The sequence below is a fragment of the Colossoma macropomum genome, unplaced genomic scaffold, assembly GCF_904425465.1.
Source record: "Colossoma macropomum unplaced genomic scaffold, Colossoma_macropomum, whole genome shotgun sequence".
NCBI lineage: Eukaryota > Metazoa > Chordata > Actinopteri > Characiformes > Serrasalmidae > Colossoma > Colossoma macropomum.
The window spans coordinates 47,699,204-47,723,557 of NW_023494789.1; the positions used below are offsets into that span (position 1 = coordinate 47,699,204).

General features: G+C 41.8%; 1 protein-coding gene across 4 annotated transcripts in view; it reads right to left on the reverse strand.

Moving 5' to 3' along the window:
* Positions 1 to 2,900: 2,900 nt before the first annotated feature.
* Positions 2,901 to 24,354, reverse strand: part of pdzrn3b (PDZ domain containing RING finger 3b) — a 181,258-nt gene continuing 159,804 nt past the window's right edge. For 2 of the 4 annotated variants that reach the window (XM_036571551.1, XM_036571552.1), the window contains 7 exons: positions 18,804 to 19,048; positions 13,619 to 13,706; positions 8,389 to 8,487; positions 7,852 to 7,914; positions 7,645 to 7,746; positions 6,038 to 6,154; positions 3,413 to 5,348 (listed from right to left, as the gene is read on the reverse strand). In XM_036571551.1, the coding sequence (XP_036427444.1) occupies positions 3,858 to 5,348; positions 6,038 to 6,154; positions 7,645 to 7,746; positions 7,852 to 7,914; positions 8,389 to 8,487; positions 13,619 to 13,706; positions 18,804 to 19,048 (2,205 nt within the window). In that variant the 3' untranslated portion in view covers positions 3,413 to 3,857. Of the gene's footprint in view, positions 5,349 to 6,037; positions 6,155 to 7,644; positions 7,747 to 7,851; positions 7,915 to 8,388; positions 8,488 to 13,618; positions 13,707 to 18,803; positions 19,049 to 24,354 lie in introns of all 4 variants that reach the window. The other 2 variants (XM_036571550.1, XM_036571549.1) reach the window with 2 other exon arrangements.

The following is a 24,354-nucleotide window of genomic DNA, read 5'->3' on the forward strand; positions in this document are numbered from 1 at the left end:
TGGTGGTGACAAGAACCAGAAATGTCTACAACACAAACATAGCCATTTTATTTACTATCCAAAACCACCAGTGAACCTACACATCTTCAGAGTTTATATATAGGAAAGCTGATGATGGTGAAATAGTGGTAAATCTGAAAAAAATATGTTTTCTTTGGGGACTATTTTGCCTCACAACGCCCTGCATGCACCCCTCCACGATGAATGGGATTTAATGACATCTAAGGCCAAAATCTTATCGCAAAACAATCATAAAACAATTTTCCAGACATCAGGCTGTGTATTCATAACCATTTCATGTAATAACCTTCTGTGATGCTGCTCTTAGAGGCATTAAACTCTTCAGACATCTGGTTCCTGTCACCACCACTGCGAACGTTTCTGACTCTAGAACGGACTCTAGTTTCTCTAGAACAGATTGTTTCACATTAAACCACTCTGAATGACTTTGTTTACAACTTAGCCATTTAATTATGCAGAAATTTCGAAGGCACTCCTGTTTTGTAGTAGCAAAAACTTCCACATCCAAAGTGTTGCTGCTTTTTAGTCCTTTTGTGAAAAATTGCCTGCATATTTTCTGACTTCTTGTGATGAAATGTAATGAGTTCCTGAAAAGTGATTTCAGTATTAAATACTGGCACCTTGAGTACTTGATTAACTGAATACAGTACTGGACAAAAAATATGTCTTCAAAATAAAAGCTCTTCAGAATGCTCAGCCCATCTCTTTAACCTGCAATGAAATGTCTGCTAGTGTAAAAGAACACAGTCACTATTGAACATGGTTCACACAGCTATTTGTATTTTAACACAAGCTTAATCTACATATTAGCTTTACGTTCATCTGGCCTGGTTCTGGTTGTCTTTTGGCTGATTTATGGCACTGTCGGCTGTCTTCTGGGAAAGACATGGGCGAAATGATGGTGCCTCTGAAGGTTCTGGCTCAGTTATGGCCTACAGTCGGCTCACATTCGGCTGCAGGCATCTGGGCCACTTCAGGCCCGGTGAGCAATGTTGATTCTGGGCGGGTTCGGCAGCCAGATCTGTGCCGGAAAAACTGGTAGAATCACGCCGGATCTGGGCCAGAACTTATTTGCTAGGTGGGTTCAAACGCCTCTATTACACCCCTTTGCAGCAGCGCTATAGCAAATTTACAAATGTGCTTTGGTTGCACAGTCCAAACTATAGAAAATGTATATGTACGATTGTATAACACTCCAAACACATGTGGCAAAACTAGCTAGTAAAAATGCCCCAATATCTTAAGAGGAAAACTGATGCTGGCTAAATGTATGTCGTTAGAATGATACTCTTCCAAAAAGCTCAGCCTCCTCTCTGATCTATAATGAAACGGTTGCTATTGTAGGGAGTCATTATTTATCAAACATGTAGCCCCTAAAACACTTTGCAAAACAAGCTAGCTAGTACAAATGTCTCCTTTAGAGGAAAGCTGATACTGAGAATCAGCATTCTAATGATGAACGGGACAAAATTATGTATCTGGGTCATTCTACAGAAACGTCCACTTTTTTATCTGTCCATAGGTGTCACTGGTGTTACTGGTCCTCACTGGTGTTACACATAATAAAGGTAACACCAGAGACATTTTTAATGAAAAAATGCATTTTACAAAATGGCTGCAACAGAGCATCAAACCACATGTTGTCAATCAATATCTACTAAAATATGTAATTTAATCCATTTGGATTCTATTTTTTCACAGTTACCTCAGAATAAAGTCGGTCACACCAGTGACTTCAGCTAAAAGCTTCATATGAAATCATGAGCTAAATGAGAAAATCTCTGATAACTGAAAGACACAGTGGACTCACCATGTGCTTTTCTTCATAGATCCTCAGAAAACAGGTAAAAGGAAGTGATGTCATCAGTGTGATTTTTATTTCAAAATAAGAGATTTTTTGCTATGCAGTAACACCAGTGACACGACTCCTGGGGAACTTTCATTATATATTTTATAATATTTATTTGGCATTCGTTTCACTTAATTCATATATTTCATAGTCATGTATAGATTATTGCAGTTAAAATTGCAGAAAAACGTTTTTTACCTCAAAATATGGCCTCAGCCTTCACACATGACTGTGGGGATGAGCTCTTCTGTGATGCTTGGAATTCTAGATAATTGATTTAAAAACCAATATTGCTAAATTGAGGCTCAAAAAGATGTAATTGTTAAAATAATGTATTATTTTAAAATATAAATAAATTGTAACCCCAACATGTTTCTCAAGTGTAATATATCTGTAAACGCTAGGGACACAAAAATGGACGTTTCTCTAGAATGACCCATTTATGATGACGTTGTTCCGAAATGCCCACCCTGATCTACAACCCTGATCTTGCTATTGTAAAAGAACACAGTCGCTATCGAATATGTAGCCCCTTAAACACGCTCTGCCCCTCTACTACACACCTTTACAGCAGTGCTAATAATCTTACAAATGTGCTTTGTTTATGTTGGTTGACTCCATTGTGATTTTGCACCCTTTAGACTGCAGTGTAGAAGAAAGCCTTGAAAGTCAGTGAGCATTTCTTGAGAAAATTCACTGCATGTATCTGGATGAAGTGCAGCTGCAGACGTGCTGGCCTCTCAGAGACTAACGAGCTGCAGGTCTATTCAGTGACCCGAAGGCAGCAGCTCAGATTTACACACTAGCGTGGACAGATGAGCTGAAATGGGGGCCGTGCTGGGTCATCAGCCGGCGGGTCAAGTGCTCACTCAGGTGCGGAGATGTTCGCAAGATAGTGCAACCACCAATTCAGTGGGCAGAATGAGCTTAATATGGATCGTTTTCAATCTCGGAATGGTTTAATTTTTTAAGCCACGATTTTTCGAAGTCAGTTTTTCTGGAAGCAACAGCAACTCGACCACAAAGCTCGTCAAATATAAAACAATAATTTATTATTTCTCTCATTTTACAAGACATCAAATTGTGTTGCTAACTAAGGATTTGTTAGGCTGTGTTACTTTGCTTTGATACATGGAATCCTATACAAAAGGTACAAAAGGCTTTTGACTACAAATTGAAAGCCCAAACACTGTGTTTTCTTTCTCTTAAGGTTCCTGGTTCCTGGTTCCTGCGTCTCAAGTTCTAGCCGAGGAATTTGAGAAGAATAACTGATTATTTCAGCTAAACAGTGTCAAGGTCACCATTTTGTTGATAAAAATAAAAGAAAATCACAGAATGTACCTTTTAACAACACCACAAACAAATTTACAGTCCAACAAATTGAGAACTTGCTCTTGGATGATACATAATGCTTGACCTACTGAACAGCTGGAACACACGAAAGCTGTTTGTAATAAAACTTGAAAACTGAAAAACAGCACCTTTTCTTTAAAACCTGTAAAACAAAGTTGTTTTTAAATGTAAAACTGTCTTGCCGAAGTACTTTGTGTTGACCTTGAAGCTAAATACTTGTTTGTATTACTTTTAATAAGCAAGATGTATGCATGATAATTAAAATACTGATAAACATGACTTGTATAAAAAAAAATAAATGATGTTGGTGGTTGTTTACTTATGGCACATGATCTTTGCGCTGTTATCGTCTTTAAAATTGTTCCTTTATAACATATTATTCAAAAAAAGCAAGCACAAGGTAGAAAGCTTTAGAGAGCATACGAAAAACCAATTGTCATTTTTTCAAACACATCCTAAGTCCATCTCTGAGACTCCCCAATGCACCTTCTCTCAAACGCCAGTCATACAGTTCCTTCAGAAGAGGCGTTCCTATATCCTTATGTACAAACGTTGCCACATTGAACGAGGCAGGATACTATACCCCAGTCGGTAGTGTCCTATGTACAGCAGAGAGCGCCACCAGTAGCCACGTTCACACCGTGGTCACTGACAACAGCGAGTTGTACACCCGCGTGCCGTCCGGCGACTTTGTCCCGTGGGTGAGCAGTTCCTGGATCGTCATCCAGTTGTCGAAGATCTTCTTGTTTCGCTTTTTCATCATCTTCTTGTGGCTCAGTTCGATGATGTTGAGCTCCTTCTTGTCGTCGCTGCCCTGCTGCTCCTTGAGGCAGTCCATGCGACTCTGCTTCATGAACTCACGGCGCTGGCGCTGCTCCTTGGCGCGGACGGCGTGCTGCTTGCGCTCCTCCTTACTCCAGTAGCGGCCCATCTTTAGCTCACTTGCAGCGTCGTCGTCCGTGGTCATGCCACCACTACGCTCCTCACGGATGCGCATGGCGCGCTCTCGAAGCAGCCGGTCACGCACAGGTCTCTTGGTGATGTAGCGGGTACCGTCGCTGCGGATCTTCACTTTCCACTCCATCTTGGGCTCCAGGTCCGGAGCTGCGTCCCGGCACATGCTGGCCAGACTCATCTGGCTCTGGCCATACTCCACGGCCGACTTCTGCTGGATCAGCTGCATGTAACTCTGGTAGTGCCGGGCATGCGCTGGGATGTGGGCATGCTTGTAGGGCGAGCGTGGCTGGGCCTTGCGCTCTTTGGCCTCAGGCTGGGGTCCAGCTTCAGCCTCTTCAGAAGATGTGGGCCGGTTTCTGGATACCTCTTGGACAGGAGACAGGAGGGGCTTCTGGACTCTGGTGTTGGAACTCAATGCACCTCCTGTGCAAGCTTCTGCTGGTCCTTCAGCGGCCCGACGGAGGGAGTTGTCAGGAGAGAGTTCCAGGGTGAGTGGTGTGCTGCGGCAGCTCTCACCTGTGTTATAGGCACTGGAGCTGTCCTTGTCTGACTTCTCGGGCAGCTCGCTGATGTCGGCTAGCTCGTGACGCCGTGATCCATCCACGCTGGTGTTGTAGTTGCGAAAGCCGCTGTTGTGCAACATCCAGGGCTGCTGCATGCGATGCGCCCGCACAATGCTCAGACACTCCAGCTCGATGTTTCGCAGCTCTTCATTGAGGAGCTCGAGCTCCTTGTCCACTCCTTCCTCTCCTGCTCCTCCTAAGTCTTGCCCACTGGCTATGCCAAAGTTGGGCCAGCCCAAGCCCTGGTGTGAGCCACTGGCACCGCTCCTCACCTGGCACTTCAGCTCCAGCAACTCGCGGAAGCGCTCACATTCATCAGCCGGGAAGTCGCCCAGGAAGTCGGCATCGGGATAGTCGGCCGAGATGAAGGACTCGCTGCTGAAGGGCAGGTCGCTGCTGCCCAGTGTGTCCTGACTGTAAGCCAAGCGTCGGCGACTGCCCAGCGTGGTGGAGGCGCTGGTCTGGTCATCGCAGAGGTTCTCCTGCTCTGAACTCTCATCGTTGCGCGTGCTCTCGTCCGTGCGGCCCACACCGCTGTCCTTCTCATGCCGCTGTGACAGCAGCGTGGCTGTGTCCGTCGTACCTCCGTCCTCCTCGTGCTTCTTCTGACAACAAACAAGACATGAGTCCCGTCATTATGCACCCAAAGAAAGTGAGAAAACAAGATATTCTGAAAGGCATCACTGACAGCAGATGGAGAAACGAGGGCATGTGCAGCCTTCAAACGTTCCATCTCAAATAAACAGGCTCTCCATGAGAAGCTGCTAATACCCACTTGCTAAGGTCTGTATTATCTAGGTGCTTCCGTCTGTGACACATATTACCAGCCACTGCATCTTTTGAGCATTTTTGGGTAGAGTAGGACAGCTGGGAGAGGAGGACAGAGCCTATGGCCCAACTCTCCATATGTGACCTAACAAACACTTGCTAAAACTGGCTAGCACTGCTCCAGACCACCTGGACAAGAGGACCTAAAGAAACTGAATCATCCTTCCCACCCAATGAGCGCATGGCCAGTTCTGCTTCCATGGACTCCTGCCCACAGACTCCTCAATCAAAGTAGCCTCCCAGCGACAGGACAACTAAACTCCAGCAGCAGTGGAGATCCAGACAGAATGGCACAGCATATATTCAAGTAACAAAAGATATGGCTTGAGTGTCTTATCCAGTCATCAGATGAGTGACAGGGACATTTCATAATATGGCTGACTGATACTCTGGATGACTCAGTGGAGATGGATTGATATGCCTTCTGATGGACTCTGACAGATGTCACTGTGATGCACTGCCTCACCTGTTCTAGCATGCTGGCAGTGAACTGCATGGCCTGATGATGCTGCTCCTCCAGCATGTCCATGTGCAGGTCATCCAGGAAATCGTTTCTGTCGTCGTCCATCCATCCCTCATCAAGCTGTACCACGAAAGAATTGGGACAGGTTGGTAATCTCAGTCAAGAAACCTAACAAGTCCTGCAAGTAACTGACACATCTCTGCTGTAATTAAAACACAAACTTTGTTTCCAGCTTCTACAATTTGTGAACACTTCAGGCAAATGTGGTAGGAGTGAAAATGTTACAACTTACTCCAAAGGTGGGGTTAACTGTAACGGATAGAGGGGCAAGTTCAAGTATGTCAAACTGGGGACCTTCCGGGCCAAACCGCTGCGGAGATCAGCGTTTACCCTCATCTAACACTCTGAATTCAGTTCATGAAGGCCTTGCTAATCAGCTGATGAGCTAAATCAGGTGTGTTTAATGAGGCAGTACACTGAAGTCTGCAGTGTTTTGGCCCGCCAAGACTGAATCCTGACACATGTGGGTTAGTTGTAGCTAAAAAGTCTATGCAAATATAATTCAATATAATTCTATGTTGTTGGAACATAAATACTTAAAACATTTGCATAAAAATAAATATGATTAGTGAAAGGAAATTGTGTCACATTTATTTTAGACCAGAAAGTAGAAGGGCAATAAACCAGCAGGACAAAACTGAAATATATTTTATTTAACGATATGCACACTACATCTTTCATGAATCTGTGAATAAAACGTTCCAAGACATGAACTATTTTACTGTTTTGAATTTCTATGGAGGAGTATGGACACTGTTAAGCCCCCAAATGTGGAGGCTGCACTTTCACCTGGTTTGCTCTCACTATGAGTTATTTATATATTTATGAGTTGTTTTTCTGGTCTCCCAGTGGGCACAGCTCTCAGCGAGGGACTAAGTCTAAGAATTCAGCATAGCGGCACTTCCAGGGTGTCCAAGCTACTCGCATGGCCGGCCGCGGTGTGACGTGGACAGTCAACTTCCGGCTTTCCTGAAGTTTGGCATGAAAAATCCAGAGGGGTGCCGCTGGGATTCTGAGGAGCAGTGGCAATGTAAGTTTTTGGTCGGGGTCCAAGCACCTCTTCAAAATTGAAGAATCCCCTTCCTTGAGGGATTCTCTCAAACAGCCACCTGGGCGAATTTTTCGACTTAATCTCCGACGGATGGACTTTTTACCACTATTTCGCTGTGAAACAGCCACCTGAGCGAACTGTTGGGACTTAGTCTCTGGTGGTTCAAAATGGTGCTATTTTACAGACAACAAGAAGGTGATTAAAATAACACAGGGGTGAACTCTGGGAGTTACACACAGAACTTGGTGATTAAGGGTGAATCTTGAGAAATACGTCTGATTGCTGTGAAAATTCACAGAGGATGTTGCTATGGGAATGTAAGAGAATGACTAAAGCACACAACCTGAACCTGTTTGACTACATGAAACAAAACTGTGTTCCAATTTTCCCTGCATTAGTTTGTGCCCTGTTCTTCCCTATTGATGGTTTAGAGCTGTATCTTCAAGGTTTTCATGCCTTTATAAGTAAATTATGACAGTATATGTCACAGTTTTGTTACCTGTATCTCTGGTCGAGCCACTAACAGGCATACATTCTGGTTCTCCTCACTCGTAAGAAGGGCCACCGCCTCCTCCCGATTCTGCACCTCTATACCGTTAATCTGTCCAGCGCACAGAGAGACAACTTACATTGCAGCCTGGATGTTACAACAAACTGGATTCATGTCAAGCAGACGTCTCCAGTATCCATCTATCCTAGAACTAACCTGGATGATTCTGTCCCCCTCCCTGATTCGCCCGTCTCTTGCAGCAATGCTGTTTGGATCAATCTGTCGAAAGAAGGAAATTGGGTCACTCCACAGCAATTAAATACAATTACACAAAAAGGGAGAAAAGAAGCAGCCTTTTGATCTTGATGCCTCTTATGTGGGTAAGTATTCATTTTCCAAACTAAGCCCTCGGCAGACATGCTGAATACATTTCCAAACGTAATGATCATAATCTTAAACATACGGCACAATTTACAGACTGTAATATGGCACAAACAAATCTCTTGTCAGTGCATTTTCCATCCCTAATTCAAAAAGATGCTGGTGGTTATGGTGATAATGAAATAATGAATGAAGCACTACATAAATAGCATCCATTATTTTCCCCAACGTCTGTCTCCAAATACGATATCAGGGAGACTTACCAGACAGATAAGACACACAGATGGATTGTTATAGAGGGAGAGACATAAAGAGCGCAGCAGAGGGAGGGAAGCAAAGATCATTTACCCACAATGTACTTTCAGTGCCTACCTCGCTGACGTAGATGCCAGTTTCATCCTCATCATCAGTTCTGTAGCACACAGTCAGACCCAGCTTGTCCTGGATGTTGGTCCTGTACAAATCGACCTCCTGTAGAGAGAGAAAAACCCAGGGTTACATTTAGAACTGCTGTATATTACCATTGATGTCATGTGATCTGAATGTAGGGTATATATATATATATATATATATATATATATATATATATATATATATATATATATACATACACACACACACACACACACATATATATATATATATATATATATATATATATATATATATATAAAGATGTATGCAGACTGTAGAGCTTAGATATTTACAATATTTATGTTATCATCTATTTAAACCCAAGACATTATTAGAGACAGTGATAAGCTAAATATATACAAAATCATCATTTATAGGGTTCTTCCTATTGGGAGGCTAAATTTAGACTTGTGAAGGTATACTTTGTATTTTTTTCCAATGTTGGTTTTATTTATTTTAAAGTGAGGTTTTATCATGAGTTTAATTTTAATTGTAATTTAAATAAAAAAACCCTTTATTTGAAGTTTTTTGTGTTGTCTCACATTTCCATGTTTTACTCTGTAGGCAGAGCCTTATTTTAGCCACTGCTCACATTTCTGAGCAGGAAGTGAGGCTGCATCCCTGTCCCCAGTTAGATCCCACTTGGAACATAAAGAACTGTCACTACCGAAACACACTGTTTCTCCAATTAAGTGAACTTTGATGTGTTTTTAATGAAAAATATTCGAATTTTCTGTGTGAACAGCTGTTCAAAGCTGTGTTTGCTGGTCATGTACTGGCTGCGTTTTTGAGTTCTGCTCATAATTAGATAAAATTACCATTAACGAAACACCACCACTGTAATATTTGGAAGTTTTGGTAGTGACAAAATGGAAAGTCTAATCATTTATTTTATTACAGTTAACATAATTAAGGTATAGTGTCACTCAGAGAAAAAGGATTTTAGACTAAAATCCAAATTAAAAGTCTAAAATGTGTTTTCAACTCTGACTTTGAACCAATTTGAACCAAAAAATGTATATTCTGCTACAAATTTTTTTTGCCAGTCTGGTGTCCAGGAATCATTCGGTTTGCCGGACAAACGGGTACAATTTAAGTCACATTACGCTTTTCATCCTAATGTTGCGCAGACCTTACCGGTCAAACACCGGTATTTACTGGCTATCTTGCTTTTTTTTTTACTATCAGAACAAAACCTGACAAGATTTTATTCGAAGTCATTTTGGACAGATAGTAAACCTCATCACAGTAACACAGACTTGGGACTCTTATCAGCATCAAGGCTTTTAATTGGACGTATGTGAAGCCATGCATCAGACTGACGGCTGACGGGATGAATGACGAGCTGTGAACTGCACTGTTACCAGACCTCGTTCATCACTTGTCAGCACCTGTAATCTGTAAGATACAGATGCAGATTATTATTCCTCCTGAGATGGTTAAGCAGAGGAGGAGGGTTTGCACTCCTGCTGTTCAGCTACCCAAATGTCTTCTAAAGAGAAGAAGAAAAAACATTTTTCTTGGTTTTAAAAGTTTTCTCGGTCTTCCAGATCTTGTCTTATCTTCCACAGTTAACTGGAAACTGTGAGCTGGAAATGCTTAGATATTTTTATAGCCTTCTCCTGATTTGTAGACATCAATTCGCTTCATTTTTAGATCCTCAGCCTCATAATTCTTGACCTGCCTTCACTTGTCTTAATGAGAGAATTAAGGCCTTATGGGTTCAATAAGTTCGGAAACTTTACAACTGGAGGGGCTTTATCACATTTTTATCTTTTATCTTTTAATTTTTATCTTAATCTTCATTTGGACTGGTCCAGTGTGACTTTTCCTTTTTTTGTTATGTCATTACATTGATTATGATGACTTGGTACAATTACATCATCTAAACTGCTTATCCTTCTGGGTCGCGGTGGGGTGCTGGAGCCTATCCCAGCTGTCATTGGGTGGAAGGCAGGATACACCCTGGACAGGTCGCCAGTCCATCGCACGGCAGACAGACAGACATACACAGTCACACACACTCACACCTAGGGGCAATTCAGCATGTCCAATCAGCCTGACTGCATGTTTTTGGACTGTGGGAGGAAACCCACGCAGACACGGGGAGAACATGCAAACTCCACACAGAAATGACCCTGGTCACCCGGCCGGGAATCAAACCCAGGCCATTCTCGCTGTGAGGCGACAGCGCTACCCACTGCGCCACCGTGCCGCCCCTGACTTGGTACAATTATGATTTTTAATTATTATTCTTATTTTTATAAAACATGCTGACAAAACAAAGTATTTTCTGAACTTTGAACACTTAAAGCATTCAAAGGGTTCTTCAATTTGTCATTGTTCAATATAAACTCGCTGTATTTGCTAAAGAACCCCTGAACTCTGTTTTCTTTTTTTAGAGTCTAGCCTTCCCGCTCAGGATTTCTCTGACTGAGTCTGAACTTATGCTAACAATGCACAAAAAGGGAGCTTATGAAACACTCGTGCCTTCACTCTGAATGCGGTCAGCCAGGCCTGATTCGTAAACAAGCCGCTCTAATCCATAAATGACCACACTGGCTTTCCTTTCGGTTTCCTTCTTCTTCAAGGGAAGAAAAAAAGCCTTTACGTTCTCCCTCGAATTCACGCCTCGGTTGAGAGCCATGGTTCAAAGCCAGTTAGCATGTTGCATAACATGATTAAGACACATGTGTGCAAACACGCCATTAGAGTGAGGAAAGAATGGAAAAAAACCATGGCGGATTATGTCTTTCTCCACCACAAATACGCCGGCCTCCACTACTTCATCCCTACAGGGCACTGGAAGGTGAGACTAGGGGTTATTAATCAGTCTAAACAAGGCAATGGGCCTATTATTTGGTGGCGAGGGGGGGTGGTGGCTTTGTTTTGGCCCGCTCTCCCTCATTGATCTCCGTCTGTGTGGCCCCATGGTGGCTCCTGGACGTTTCTAGGGGGCGAATGAGGGGTCAGGGAAGAGCTGCGTGCTGAGCATCTGTTCCAATAAGCGAACTTCACATCTTCATTAATATACTCGCTGACCCTCTGACTCCTATTTTGTGTATCTCCTTCCCGCAGTCTCATTAAAACTACATCTGACTGCCGCTGATGTTCGCTATCAGATCAATCACTCTCCCACCCATCTAATTATCCTCCTTCCACGCCACTCTGGCTCGGAGACATATTAGTCAACGACACTGGTAAATTAATGATGTCACCGTCCAGCATCTGCTCAAGGGGACAGGCCTGGCGAGGCTTCATTTTGCTGAGAGTCTCAATCTTTCACTGCGCTTTAAACGGACAGGAGTCTGTCAGTAGAACAGATCTATCACAGGAATGGGGGGCCTCTTAGCGGCACTGCACTGAAAACTGACAGAGAGGCTTTGAGCCGAGCTTTTAGAAGGCCATGGAGACAGGACATTAGAAGTAGACCGATCAGGCATAACGTTATGACCACCTCCTCGTTTCTACGCTCATTGTCCATTTTATCAGCTCCACTTACTATATAGGTGCACTTTGTAGTTCTACAGTTACAGACTGTAGTCCATCTGTTTCTCTGATACTTTGTTAGCCCCCTTTTACCCTGTTCTTCAGTGGTCAGGACCCCCATGGACCCTCACAGAGCAGGTACTACTTGGGTGGTGGATCATTCTCAGCACTGCAGTGACACTGACGTGGTGGTGGTGTGTTAGTGTGTGGTGTGCTGGTCTGAGTGGATCAGACACAGCAGTGCTGCTGGAGTTTTTAAGCACCTCAGTGTCACTGCTGGACTGAGAATCGTCCACCAACCAAAAATATCCAGCCAACAGCGTCCTGTGGGCAGCGTCCTGTGACCACTGAGGAAGGACTAGAGGATGACCAACACAAACTGTGCAGCAGCAGATGAGCTATTGTCTCTGACTTTACATCTACAAGGTGGACAGACAAGGTAGGAGTGTCTAATAGGGTGGACAGAGAGTGGACACAGTGTTTAAAAACTCCAGTGGAAGGATGGACAGAAAGACCTGTGGATGTTTTCAGATCTGAAGCAGCTTGATTTTCTCCTCTCTCTCAGAGATGAAAGCTTTAAGTGCTGTTTATCTGATGGGGGCAGATTTGGAGTCTACAGGTCTTCCAGGTGGTTGTTAGGAGCCCCAGTTTCTCTGCAGCTTTTAATCATTTGTTTAACGCCAGTTTTGGAAACTGTTTTTTTCACCCATTTTCCTTTAACTTTTCCATTACTATGCAAGTGGATTATCATATCTAACCTGCTCAGAAATGCCTCCTGAAACATGAACAGCTTGTTCTTAATGGTTGTTCTGACTGGAAATTAAAGAAATAAAGGCTGCTCTCTGACTTTTGCACTGTACTGTAAGCATGAAGGAAGGAGAGAAATTACACCACTACAGTGTGGCTTCTCATTGACTTGTATTGATTTCTCCTGTATGGTATATGTGGGTGTTTCAGTGTGTGTTTAAGGCAAGAATTAAAATGCTGATGTGGAATTATTGAGATATTGTTCTAGTTTAACCCCTTAAAATCCCAGGCTTATTACATACTAAGGCTTATTATTCAGTAACTACAGGGACTTCTATGCAAACTGGCTGAGCTATTCTTAGGTTATAGAAGTGTGTAATAAAACCTTTGGCCCTGACCATTTACGGGGTTACGAAGAAACATGAAATGGAGATAAACAGAATATTTTTCATTGAAATATATAAAACTTACAGAAAGTGACACTTTTGCACTGTTAGTAATGAAGGTTCTGTGCAGGTACATTTCTCGTTCATCAAGGTACAAACAATATAAATGTTCCCTCAAAGGTACAACAGTGGTTTTAAGGTCTGATTGTGCACCTTAAATCAGTTTTTCCAGGTGAAAAGTTCGTATTTGTACCTTTTCATAACCGAATGTTGTAAAACAGACCAGTAAAATAAAAGCCTGGAGACGAGACGGGGTGTGTGGAGTCAGTACAGCTTAGACAATATCATTTCAGTGGATTGGGTCAGTTATGTTCCCTGACTAAAGGTACTGAGACGTACCCTTGAGGGGACCACCCCAGTGAAAAGAGAGGCACTGCCCCAGTGATTAGTACCTTTATTTCTGAGAGTGTAGACCAAAGACTAAAACAAGTCAATGAGAAAATTGGACACTGTATCCAAACTATTGGACAATTATAGCATAAACATATCTTAAATCCTTGCCTTACCTCATACTCAAGCTCCTCTCTCTCCATATCTTGATGCATGCCCTCTAGGAAGTCATTCGGGTCGAAGTATTCGTGTCCAGGAGAGTGTCTATGAAAACAATATTACACCCATAAAGACATGGAACAAAAAGCAGCACAGCTACGCCTTCTTTCAAAGCTTCAGAAGGCTTTTTTGTTGTGATTAATCAATTTCTTTCATGACACCTCATTACAAATGTTTCTGATTAAGCTGCGTCTTTCATTCCGAGCTCCTTCCGTTCCCCGGCGACAAAGTAGAAACTCATTTCGCAAAGCGCAGATTCATTTTTCATTCTGAAATAATGTAATACCAACGGAACACGTGACCGTGTGAAAGCTCTCTTTAATTAAACTTCACCTGAGCGCAGAATTCCGCGCTGACGAATAAATTAATGTTCTGCAGTAGCAGAAAAAAGGCGGCTAATCAGGTGAAAATATCAGCGTAAACGATGAATCGGAAACGCGAGAGCTGCAAGAGTTGCAAAATCAATTATAACTTTATCAGCCCTGACCAGCGAAGGAGAAGCCGTGTTGCCTTTAATCTGCATGAGGAGCGGAGCTTTAGGCCACAGCAGAGAGGAGGAAGGACAGACGCGAGAGAAAACGCAAACCAGAGTTAACAAGAGCTGCTTAATTCTGTTCGGTGCCCTCGGCTCTACTGAAGTACGTGTGTTTAAGTCCAGCTGCTTTGCAGAAGGCACTCAAGACTTCTAGTGTTAATGAAGACACTAACGAGACAGCGTGAATGACTGGAAGTGCTTCTCTGTCTGACAAGTCATGCTACACAATTAACCACTGAAAAGAAATACGGGTGGAAAAGACATCGCTGTCTGTGGGCTACGAATAAATAAACATATACAATACTTAATAAAATATACACCGATCATAACATTATGACCACCTCCTTGTTTCTATGCTCACTGTCCATTTTATCAGCTCCACTTACTATATAGGTGCACTTTGTAGTCCAGCACAACACACACTAACACACCACCACCACATCAGTGTTACTGCAGTGCTGAGAATGATCCACCACCCAAATAGTACCTGCTCTGTGAGGGTCCATGGGGGTCCTGACCACTGAAGAACAGGGTAAAAGGGGGCTAACAAAGTATGCAGAGAAACAGATGGACTACAGTCTGTAACTGTAGAACTACAAAGTGCTCCTATATAGTAAGTGGAGCTGATAAAATGGACAATGAGCGTAGAAACAAGGAGGTGGTCATAACGTTATGTCTGATCGGTCTATTTATGCAACGAATACAGCAAACAGAAGAGCCCAGTACCAGTAATAGCCTTAGATCTGCTGCCAGAGGAGTTACAGTGCATGCACGTTGGCCACTGTTAAATGGATCAGCATGGAGAATCAGAGCTTTCTGTGAGCTACTGTGTTTATCACTGTATAAAAGATGCATGAGCCTCCTTTATTATTGGATTCAATTAAGTAGTTTCTTCTGAGTGAGCACACAAATAGCTAACACAGGCTTCCTCCGAGACCTGTGATGCACCACCGCATCTTTTCAAACTGCTGCTAACGCAACGTCACTGGACAGCTGAACGCGCTCGGAGCAAAGCGCCAACTGCCAACTCTGTTACATCAGCTAACAGACGCCTGCACTGACTAGCATCCCACTGAATGATGGGGGGGAGAGGGCCCCATCCTACCCGAAGCCAACTGTGCTCTCTTGGACTCTCGGCCACGGACGGCTGCAGCATCACCAGGGATCGAACTTGCGATCTCCTGATGACAGGGTTAATGCTTAGACTGTTGATTTTTATTAGTTGATTTCATTTTTCTTACACCACGAGGGCTAAAAGACCACAGAAAACATACTAGATCAATACCAGTACTTTCTAACAGCCAAACTTGCACAATAATCAACACTGTTTACTCTTTAATGGGCCATAAAATTGCAACACAGATCAGCCAAAATAAAAACAAACTGGCCGATTGTTGATGTAGTATTGATTCTGAATGTACATCCCAAGTTTCAAACTATATCTTAGTTTAAGACTTAACAACGCTGTCAGAACAAAACCTTGTATCTCCAAAAAAGCACCTTTACAGGAGGAGGAAAAAATGTTCTTAACTTTTAATGGAAGAAAACTGGAAAATTATTTATTCCAAATAACTTTGGACCGTTTCTGTTGATCCATTCATCATGGGATTTAGCCAGAATATAAAGGGCTTAGAAAGTCAAAAAATGGGAAACAATAATAATAATGGAGATAAGTGGTTTTGTGCTGGCTGCAACAATAAGCAAGTCTAGTGAGCACAGCAGTTTGTGTCCTAGTCAGATTTCTGCGTGACCAGGTAAACCGAACCATCCACGCCCCATGATTTTTTCACTACTGCTAGAATGGACCAGCTTGAATCTTAAAGTCAGTGTGAACTGGAACTCATAACTCATTTTCCTTTCGCACTGTGACATATCTGTAGGTATCAGAGAGGGTCTCTGAGCCAGCTGAGCGTTCTCTCGCCATGGTAGTCGGGGGGAGGGGAAGGGAGGTTAAACATGATATTATTAGGTAATTATTTTTCCTCAGCCACTGATGCACAGTGATATAATCATCAGATGATGTTTTAGAGACGGAGCCACAGCCATTATATTTTGATGAAAGACTACAGGGAAATAAGAATTTTGTCTTTCAGTTGAAATGATAAGATTGTTTGTGCGTAATTTGACCAGGGACATGAACTAACAAAGTTCAGGTGGACATTAAGAGCATGTTTAGGTTCATCGTTCAGAAAATGATACACTGTAATATTTCGGTTCAGGTTGTAGTGCGTTTTCATTAAAACTACTTTTAAAATGATTTTTAAATTATGTGAAATGTCACAGTTAGATCAGGTTGTGCCAATCAAGGTTTTTAGTGATAATCAGAGGACGGAGCTGAAGGTTCAGCAGCCTCACCTGTTTAACCTTGCTAACAAGCTGAAGTCATAGCTTCCACCACTTGCTACTCCAGCAGCATGGCTAAAGCTTTGCTGGCAACACTTGTACTTGCCACATGGACTGACATTACAGCAGAAACAGAAAGCTTGAGCTGCTGCCTCAAGCTATGCCAAGCTGGAGACAGACAAATAGAGGCTTAAATCTGAACTTAATGAAAAATAAATAACCACAAAGACTCACAAAGGGAACCACAAAGAGATGATTCAGTCAAGGATGCTTGCTGTAGCTGTAAATTAGGCAAAATTACATTTCAAAAAATACATTCAGTCTGACTTAACTGGGGGATTTTTCACACTGTTACACATACTTCACTTGGAAGATGACCTAGACAATGACCACTGATGACCAAGACAAATGATGGTCACTGATGACCAAGACAAATGATGGTCACTGACAACCAAGTCAAATGATGATCACTGATGACCTAGACAAATGATGGTCACTGACGACCTAGACAAATGATGGTCACTGACAACCAAGTCAAATGATGACCACTGATGACCTAGACAAATCATGATCACTGACGACCTAGACAAATGATGGTCACTGACGACCTAGACAAATGATGGTCACTGACGACCAAGTCAAATGATGATCACTGACGACCAAGTCAAATGATGACCACTGATGACCTAGACAAATGATCACTGACAACCAAGTCAAATGATGACCACTGACGACCTAGACAAATGATGATCATTGACGACCAAGTCAAATGATGACCACTGACGACCAAGTCAAATGATGACCACTGACGACCTAGACAAATTATGATCACTGACGACCAAGTCAAATGATGACCACTGATGACCTAGACAAATGATCACTGATGACCAAGTCAAATGATGATCACTGATGACCAAGTCAAATGATGACCACTGATGACCTAGACAAATGATCACTGACGACCAAGTCAAATGATGACCACTGATGACCTAGACAAATTATGATCACTGACGACCAAGTCAAATGATGACCACTGATGACCTAGACAAATGATCACTGATGACCAAGTCAAATGATGACCACTGATGACCTAGACAAATGATCACTGATGACCAAGTCAAATGATGATCACTGATGACCTAGACAAATCTTGATCACTGACGACCAAGTCAAATGATGACCACTGATGACCTAGACAAATGATGATCATTGACGACCAAGTCAAATGATGATCACTGACGAGCAAGTCAAATGATGACCACTGATGACCTAGACAAATCATGATCACTGACGACCTAGACAAATGATGAACACTGATGACCAAGTCAAATGATGACCACTGACGACCAAGTCAAATGATGATCACTGACAACCAAGTCAAATGATGACCACTGATGACCTAGACAAATGACGATCACTGACGACCAAGTCAAATGATGACCACTGATGACCTAGACAAATGATGATCACTGACGACCAAGTCAAATGATGACCACTGATGACCTAGACAAATGATGAACACTGACGACCAAGTCAAATGATGGTCACTGACAACCAAGTCAAATGATGACCACTGATGACCTAGACAAATGATGATCACTGATGACCTACATAAATGATGATCACTGATGACCTAGACAAATGATGATCACTGATGACCTACATAAATGATGATCACTGATGACCTAGACAAATGATGATCATTTGCAGAATTAATGTGATAAACGATGTCAGTGTGAATCAAATTCAGTCATGAAGTATCATAAGTGAGCATTACAGAGCTTCACCCAGTTGGTCTCACTGTAATATCAGTTAATAATTTATAATAACTATATTCTGCACAATGTAATGCAACACAATATGTTACATTCAGTAAATAAACAGTAATAGTGCATTCAAATGTGAGGACGTTTTCATTTATTTTCACTTTGTGACAAAACATGTAATTTGATCAGAGTGTCAAAACTTTCCCTGATTATATTTCATTTGGCACTTAAAAGAACAATACTTTGCAGAATTATTATTGCATTATTTAATATATTAATGTCTTGCCCAAAGTTGCTAATATTACATACAGAAAATTATTATTATTTTTTAAATTAATAGCACCCTCCATATTTAGGTAGAGCATTTTTACAAAAACTGGTGATGCCCCACAAAGCCAAATGTGATTTCTGCCTTATTTTTGGGTAAAGCTTGTCCAACCTAACAACAGCTTCTACACCTTTTGCTGGAGTTTGAATAGGTAAATTACTGCCACTCACCCCTCTGGCAGCAGGTATTGCTCCAGTGCAGGTGGACTTGAGGCAGGCAGCTTGCTGAGGGCCATGATGTGCTGGAAGGTGATGTCAGTCTGAGTGCTGATGTCCACCACCTGCGTGTCCCCGTCTGGGGCTGGTTTGGGTCTGGGCACCCTGCGTAACACCTGCACCATGATGGGCTCTTTGGCTGTGCGGAAGGCCTCCACCGCCTGCTCATGGGTTGCCTTGGACAGATCTTTGCCATTGACCTGCAGATAGAGGGACAAACAGAGTGGAAAGGTTTGTTAAAGTTGAACTGACGCTCTGCTAAGAGTGGAGTACGGCTACCATTACCAGTTAACTGTTATTGTGTTGTTGGCCTTGGAAAGCTATTAGCATGAAAGGCTGCAGTGAGACTCATTAATGCGAATTATTTTGATCAAATAATGCAACTCATTCTTTCTCACACCAGATTCACCCCTGTTTGAATATGTTGGAAGGCAAATGGTAATTTACCAAGACAAAAGTGTGTAGCCAGCTCTAGTGTGGAGGCATTGTGGGACTGAAGCATCGTACCAAAGCCAACAATGACAATGAGATGTAGATCGTAACCAGTATCAACACAGGTATTTCAAGAGGTGGGAAAAATAAATGATTCTTAGATGCACCAAGATTGTCTTGAAAGATTCTGAATTAATTCACAAAACACCATAATCATATTTTTATATAGGCTCTACTTCCTTTTCAGGCAGTAAAATAAATGTTTTAACACAGCCCAGATTGAAGGAGGAGAGACACAGCAAGACCTCATGAATGTACGTTTGGGTCTCAGTTTTCACGTATATGAAGTAAAACGCCCGAACCATAGTAAACATACACTGCATAAAAAACATGGCTTTGTTTAATAACCAGCTGAGGAGACCAATAACAGGCCAATCCAGTAATATTCAGAGTTAGGCTTCATATATTTAAATATTTATTGAAGGACTGACTGTAAAGCTGCAGCATACAAAGTTGAAATCATGCTGCAGCTTTACAGTTAATCCTTTAATAATCATTTACTTAACTAAAGCCTAACTCTGAAAATGAAAACAAAATGAAAACAATGGAAAACAACTCTTTAACATGTAAAGTGTGTACTGTGCACATTTAGCAGTCTAGGGTTCATCTAGCAGGGGGCACTGTTAGTCCGCAAGTGTGAAGAAACAGTCATGAACCCACACCAGCAGGAGCTCAAGAATGTCTGTGTTTTCAGTGACAACTTACAAAATAAGATTTTTATTTACCCCTTACCAAGTTTTATTACACACTTCTATAATCTAAGAATAGCTCCATTAGTTTGCACTGAAGTCCCTGTAGTTACTGAATAATAAGCCTTAGTATGTAATAAGCCTGGAAAGTTAAGGGGTTAAAGATTCTCATTAACTCAGTTAATATAAAACGGATATAAGCATAAAGAACAAAAAGATCAAATAAAGGACAAATAGATCTAACACAGTGTAGTCAGATTAGATGGTGAAACAAGACTTAACAAGTGCACAGAGTTTAGGCTTCATTCAAATTCAACTAAGCAACCTAACAGTACTTCACAAAAAACAGGAGAAAATTATAATGCAGGCTAGAGAAAAATGTTCTGACTGCAGCTCGGCACAGTGAATCAAAGTCAAATCGAATCCAATCAAGAGGCGCTTAGAAATTCTCCCCCAGTGTCGACACACTCTACTTAAGGTATGCAAATTTGAGTGTTATTCCAGCTCTGACTTCAATGCACAAGCAATTTGTTTCAATCGTTCAATATTTAGGAGTCAGTCATTTTTCCCAGCACTTTATATCACGATGAGAAACAGAACTAAAGCCCCCTTTTTTACTCAGGGACCCTGCATCTGCTACGGAGACTGCTCGCTAAACAGTGGTTATCTCTTCTCTCGGATTCCTTCTGGAGAACAGCTGGTGTAGTCTCTCTCCTCTGAGCTCCCGGGAGCCTTTTTTCCACCTCAGCGGGCTCCTCTCTCTCCAGCAATCACGCTTCAATAGCAGCTCAAGAGCCCGGACGCAGAAAACACACATCCCTGGATAGTGTCGGCTCCAAAGAACAGCAATCTCTCCCTCGGCGGGAGATCTATTAGACCGGCAAAACTCACAAAACAGGAACTAGCCTCGCAGGCATAAAGTCAAAGACTGTAAAACAAACAATATACCGGCCGTAAAGTGAAGGGCGATACTGTACACTCTACGACTGCCCAGAGGGTTATTTGGTCCACTTTCCCATAACTGGGGATGCTGGACTGCCTATGCTGTAATGTCAATGGGGCAATCATTCCTCGCTGTTGCTTTTAAGGGTCAGGGCGAGATGCAGGAGAATGTTAATTAGAATGAGCCTGCTTGCTAATTAATCAGGCTCGTTAGGCAAACTGAACCACACAGAATCGGGTACGGGGTGTTCAGATGGAGGACTAGCAAGGCAACTTTAGTGCCAGGATATTATGGAGCTACCACAGGAGATTATCTGAGCTCAATGTGTTAACCTGTGGAGATTAATATGTGCAAGAGGTCCAGAGAGAGTTAATTACACGACGGATCTGGAGATGGAGGATGTAAAAAGGAAAATAAGGGAATGGTCCAATGTTTCTGAGCAGAAAGAAGATCTTTCTTTTAACGTTTTTTACTTACATAATTTGAAGATTTTTCATATTGTGTTAAATCAATATGATGAATGCACCAGAGGAAAGGATCCAAAATTACTTGGAATAAAAGACGTTAGTATTGACTTCAATTGCTAGTTAATGGGGAATTCCACTGATCTTTCTAATTTTGTGCATAATTAATTTGCTAAGATGTAAACAGTCATTCAGAGTGGTTTGATGTGAAGCGCTGCATTCTCAAGAGACTTGCTCACAGTGGTGGTGATGGAACCAGACGTCTGAAAAGTTTAATGCCTCTAAATACTCCCTCTCAAAAAGTTATACACGAAATGATTATGAATGTTGATGCCAGTGACGTTGTTTTATAAGGTTTTGGCTTAAAATTATTTAAAAAAAAAAAAAACATGCATTCATATACAGTTCCCAAAGAAAACTTTTTTTTAGGATTTATCACAATTTTTCTGTTATGAATATTACAACACAGAAGACACGTGTAGGTTCACTGCTGGTTTTGGATAGTAAATAAAATGGCTATGTTTGTGTTGTAGTCATGGCAACCCCTGGTTACTATCACACTGAATGACTTTGTTTACATATCAAAGATTTAATTATGCAGAGAAAATGCTCAGAAAAGCGCATCACCATTAATCATTGCCCACATATTAAATACTACACTGAGGATATCTGAAGTGTTTTATGTTTATAAACAGACATAAAACAGACATTTTTACCATCAACATTAATATAAAACGAGGATTCACTGCTGGTTTTAGGTATTAAATGAAAAGGCTATACTTGTGTTGTAGTCATGCGATCCCTGGTTCCTATCAGCACCACTGTAAAGAAATCTAATTATAATTATATCTAATTAATTATAATTATATCTAATTATAAATTAGTAATTATGTTTCTCTACAGTGAACCATTTCACATAAAAAAAACCTGCCTTTGTTTACATCTCACATTGTGTAGAAAACACAAAATCGGTGGAATTTTCTGTAAAGTTTCCATTTTGGATCTATAAGGTCGTTCAGGCAGTGACGATGCGCACGTTACGAGCTGTGTGTGATCATTTAGTCTTTTGTATAAGTTTAGATTAGAGGGAAACACCTTGCGTCCGACTACATGCCTGGAATTATCAGAGGAAATAAAACACCTTGCTGTGTTAAGCTGTAGCTTAGCTAGCTTCATTAAGGTGCTAAAGCGCCGGAGGCTATGTTAGCGCCGCTGCTAGCCGGGCATTAAACCCAGGGTCAGCCGTCTCTCTTATCGCAGTGCTAACAGAGCTTTTCCCTCCACGCCGGCTTCAACAGCCACGGCATTCCCAATTTGTTCATTTGTGATTCCTGGACGAGAGTCAGCCTGATAGGATCTACGCCTGGGGAATTCATCCAGACAGACACAGCTTACAGCCACGAGGCTGAGCAAAGGAAGAATGTCTTTTCCAAAACGGGTGATGAAACTGGTGCAAATATGTAGGAAATATGTAGGAGTGATGCAACCAAAGAATATATGTCATTTACCTAGACATGGATGGTCTACGGTGGTTTCTTGGACGAACAACGTGCTCGCACATATCCCAACCTCCAATTTGGGAATTCATTTTCTGATATGCGCATTCCCTCTGATACCAGTCTTATCAGGGATTTCCGCGTCTGACCACATAAACAAACCGTCCCTCAAGGGACGCAAGGAGTGTCACCCACGCTCGCCGTATTCCGCGGCCCGTTTGAGGCTAGTCTAGAACCTCTGGCCTCTTAAAACTCTCAAATCCCCAGCTTTGGTAATGAGAAATCTGAGGACGTTAATAAACTGATGAGGATATTCCAATGGAAGATATCAAAAGAGACAGCGAAGTGGACGCTCAGTAGGGAGCGGTGCACTTCAACTTTGAAGAGGTTATGTGATCGTTAATAACCAGAAAGGATTAAGCCTAATCCTGTCCTGAAGGATAATTGGATCATCCGAAATGAGCTCGACTTCAACTTCGGAAACGTCAGAAGTCGGAACGACCCAGGCTAAAACGAAGTAAGAGCTTTCAGAGATTTGCAATTTGCACTCAGTGATTGAATGCAGAACAGTCAGAAATGCAAATTCATCACAAACCCTTTGAAAAGTTGAAGAGAGAAGAAATGAACAGGCTAATAAGGCCAGTTTACCAAAACGACAAGCCACAGGCAGCAAATGTGATTTCACTGTGTGCACCAAAATTGGAGAGCTACCATAGAAGAACCACATTTAGTTCTATAAATAATTTTTTATGACTTTATTTGAAGAGGGATTTCATAATACAAGCTTAAGCACTGAATAACATGCTTAACACAGAAGAACCTCTACATTATGTGGAGGTTCGTTAGACTAAAATAGTTCTTCACACTTACATTTCATTTCTAATCAATGTTCTTTAAGAACCACCCACTGAAAGATTCAGTAACACTTCATCTGGGACTCATGAACGAGCACTGATTAATGTATTTATAAAGCAATATTTACAGACTCTTCGTGCCAGTAATTGAAAGATATATTCTTAACTAGATTTCTGGCTTATAAATTCCATTACTTGGGAATTCTGATTCACAACAGAGTTATAAGCAATAACAGCAAGAAACTACGGAGAAACAGACATTTGTTATGTTCACACGCACTCAATAATCCAATCATACTTTCTGCAGTTATCTGATTATTCAAATGGTCATGTAAACAGCATACTCAGATTTCTTAGATCGGAGTAAGGTCTAGAAATCTGATTAAGAAATCCGATAAAGAGAGCTGGATTTTAGCTCAGTAATCAGATTTCTCAGTGCATGTAAACTCTTACTCTGATTTCTTTCGGATTTTTCAGTCTGCACATGTGCGAAAACAGACGGCGGTACTGGAAATAAGCGAGCAGCGTCACTGCGAGAGGCAGCAAAACACTTTTGGAGCGACGCTGA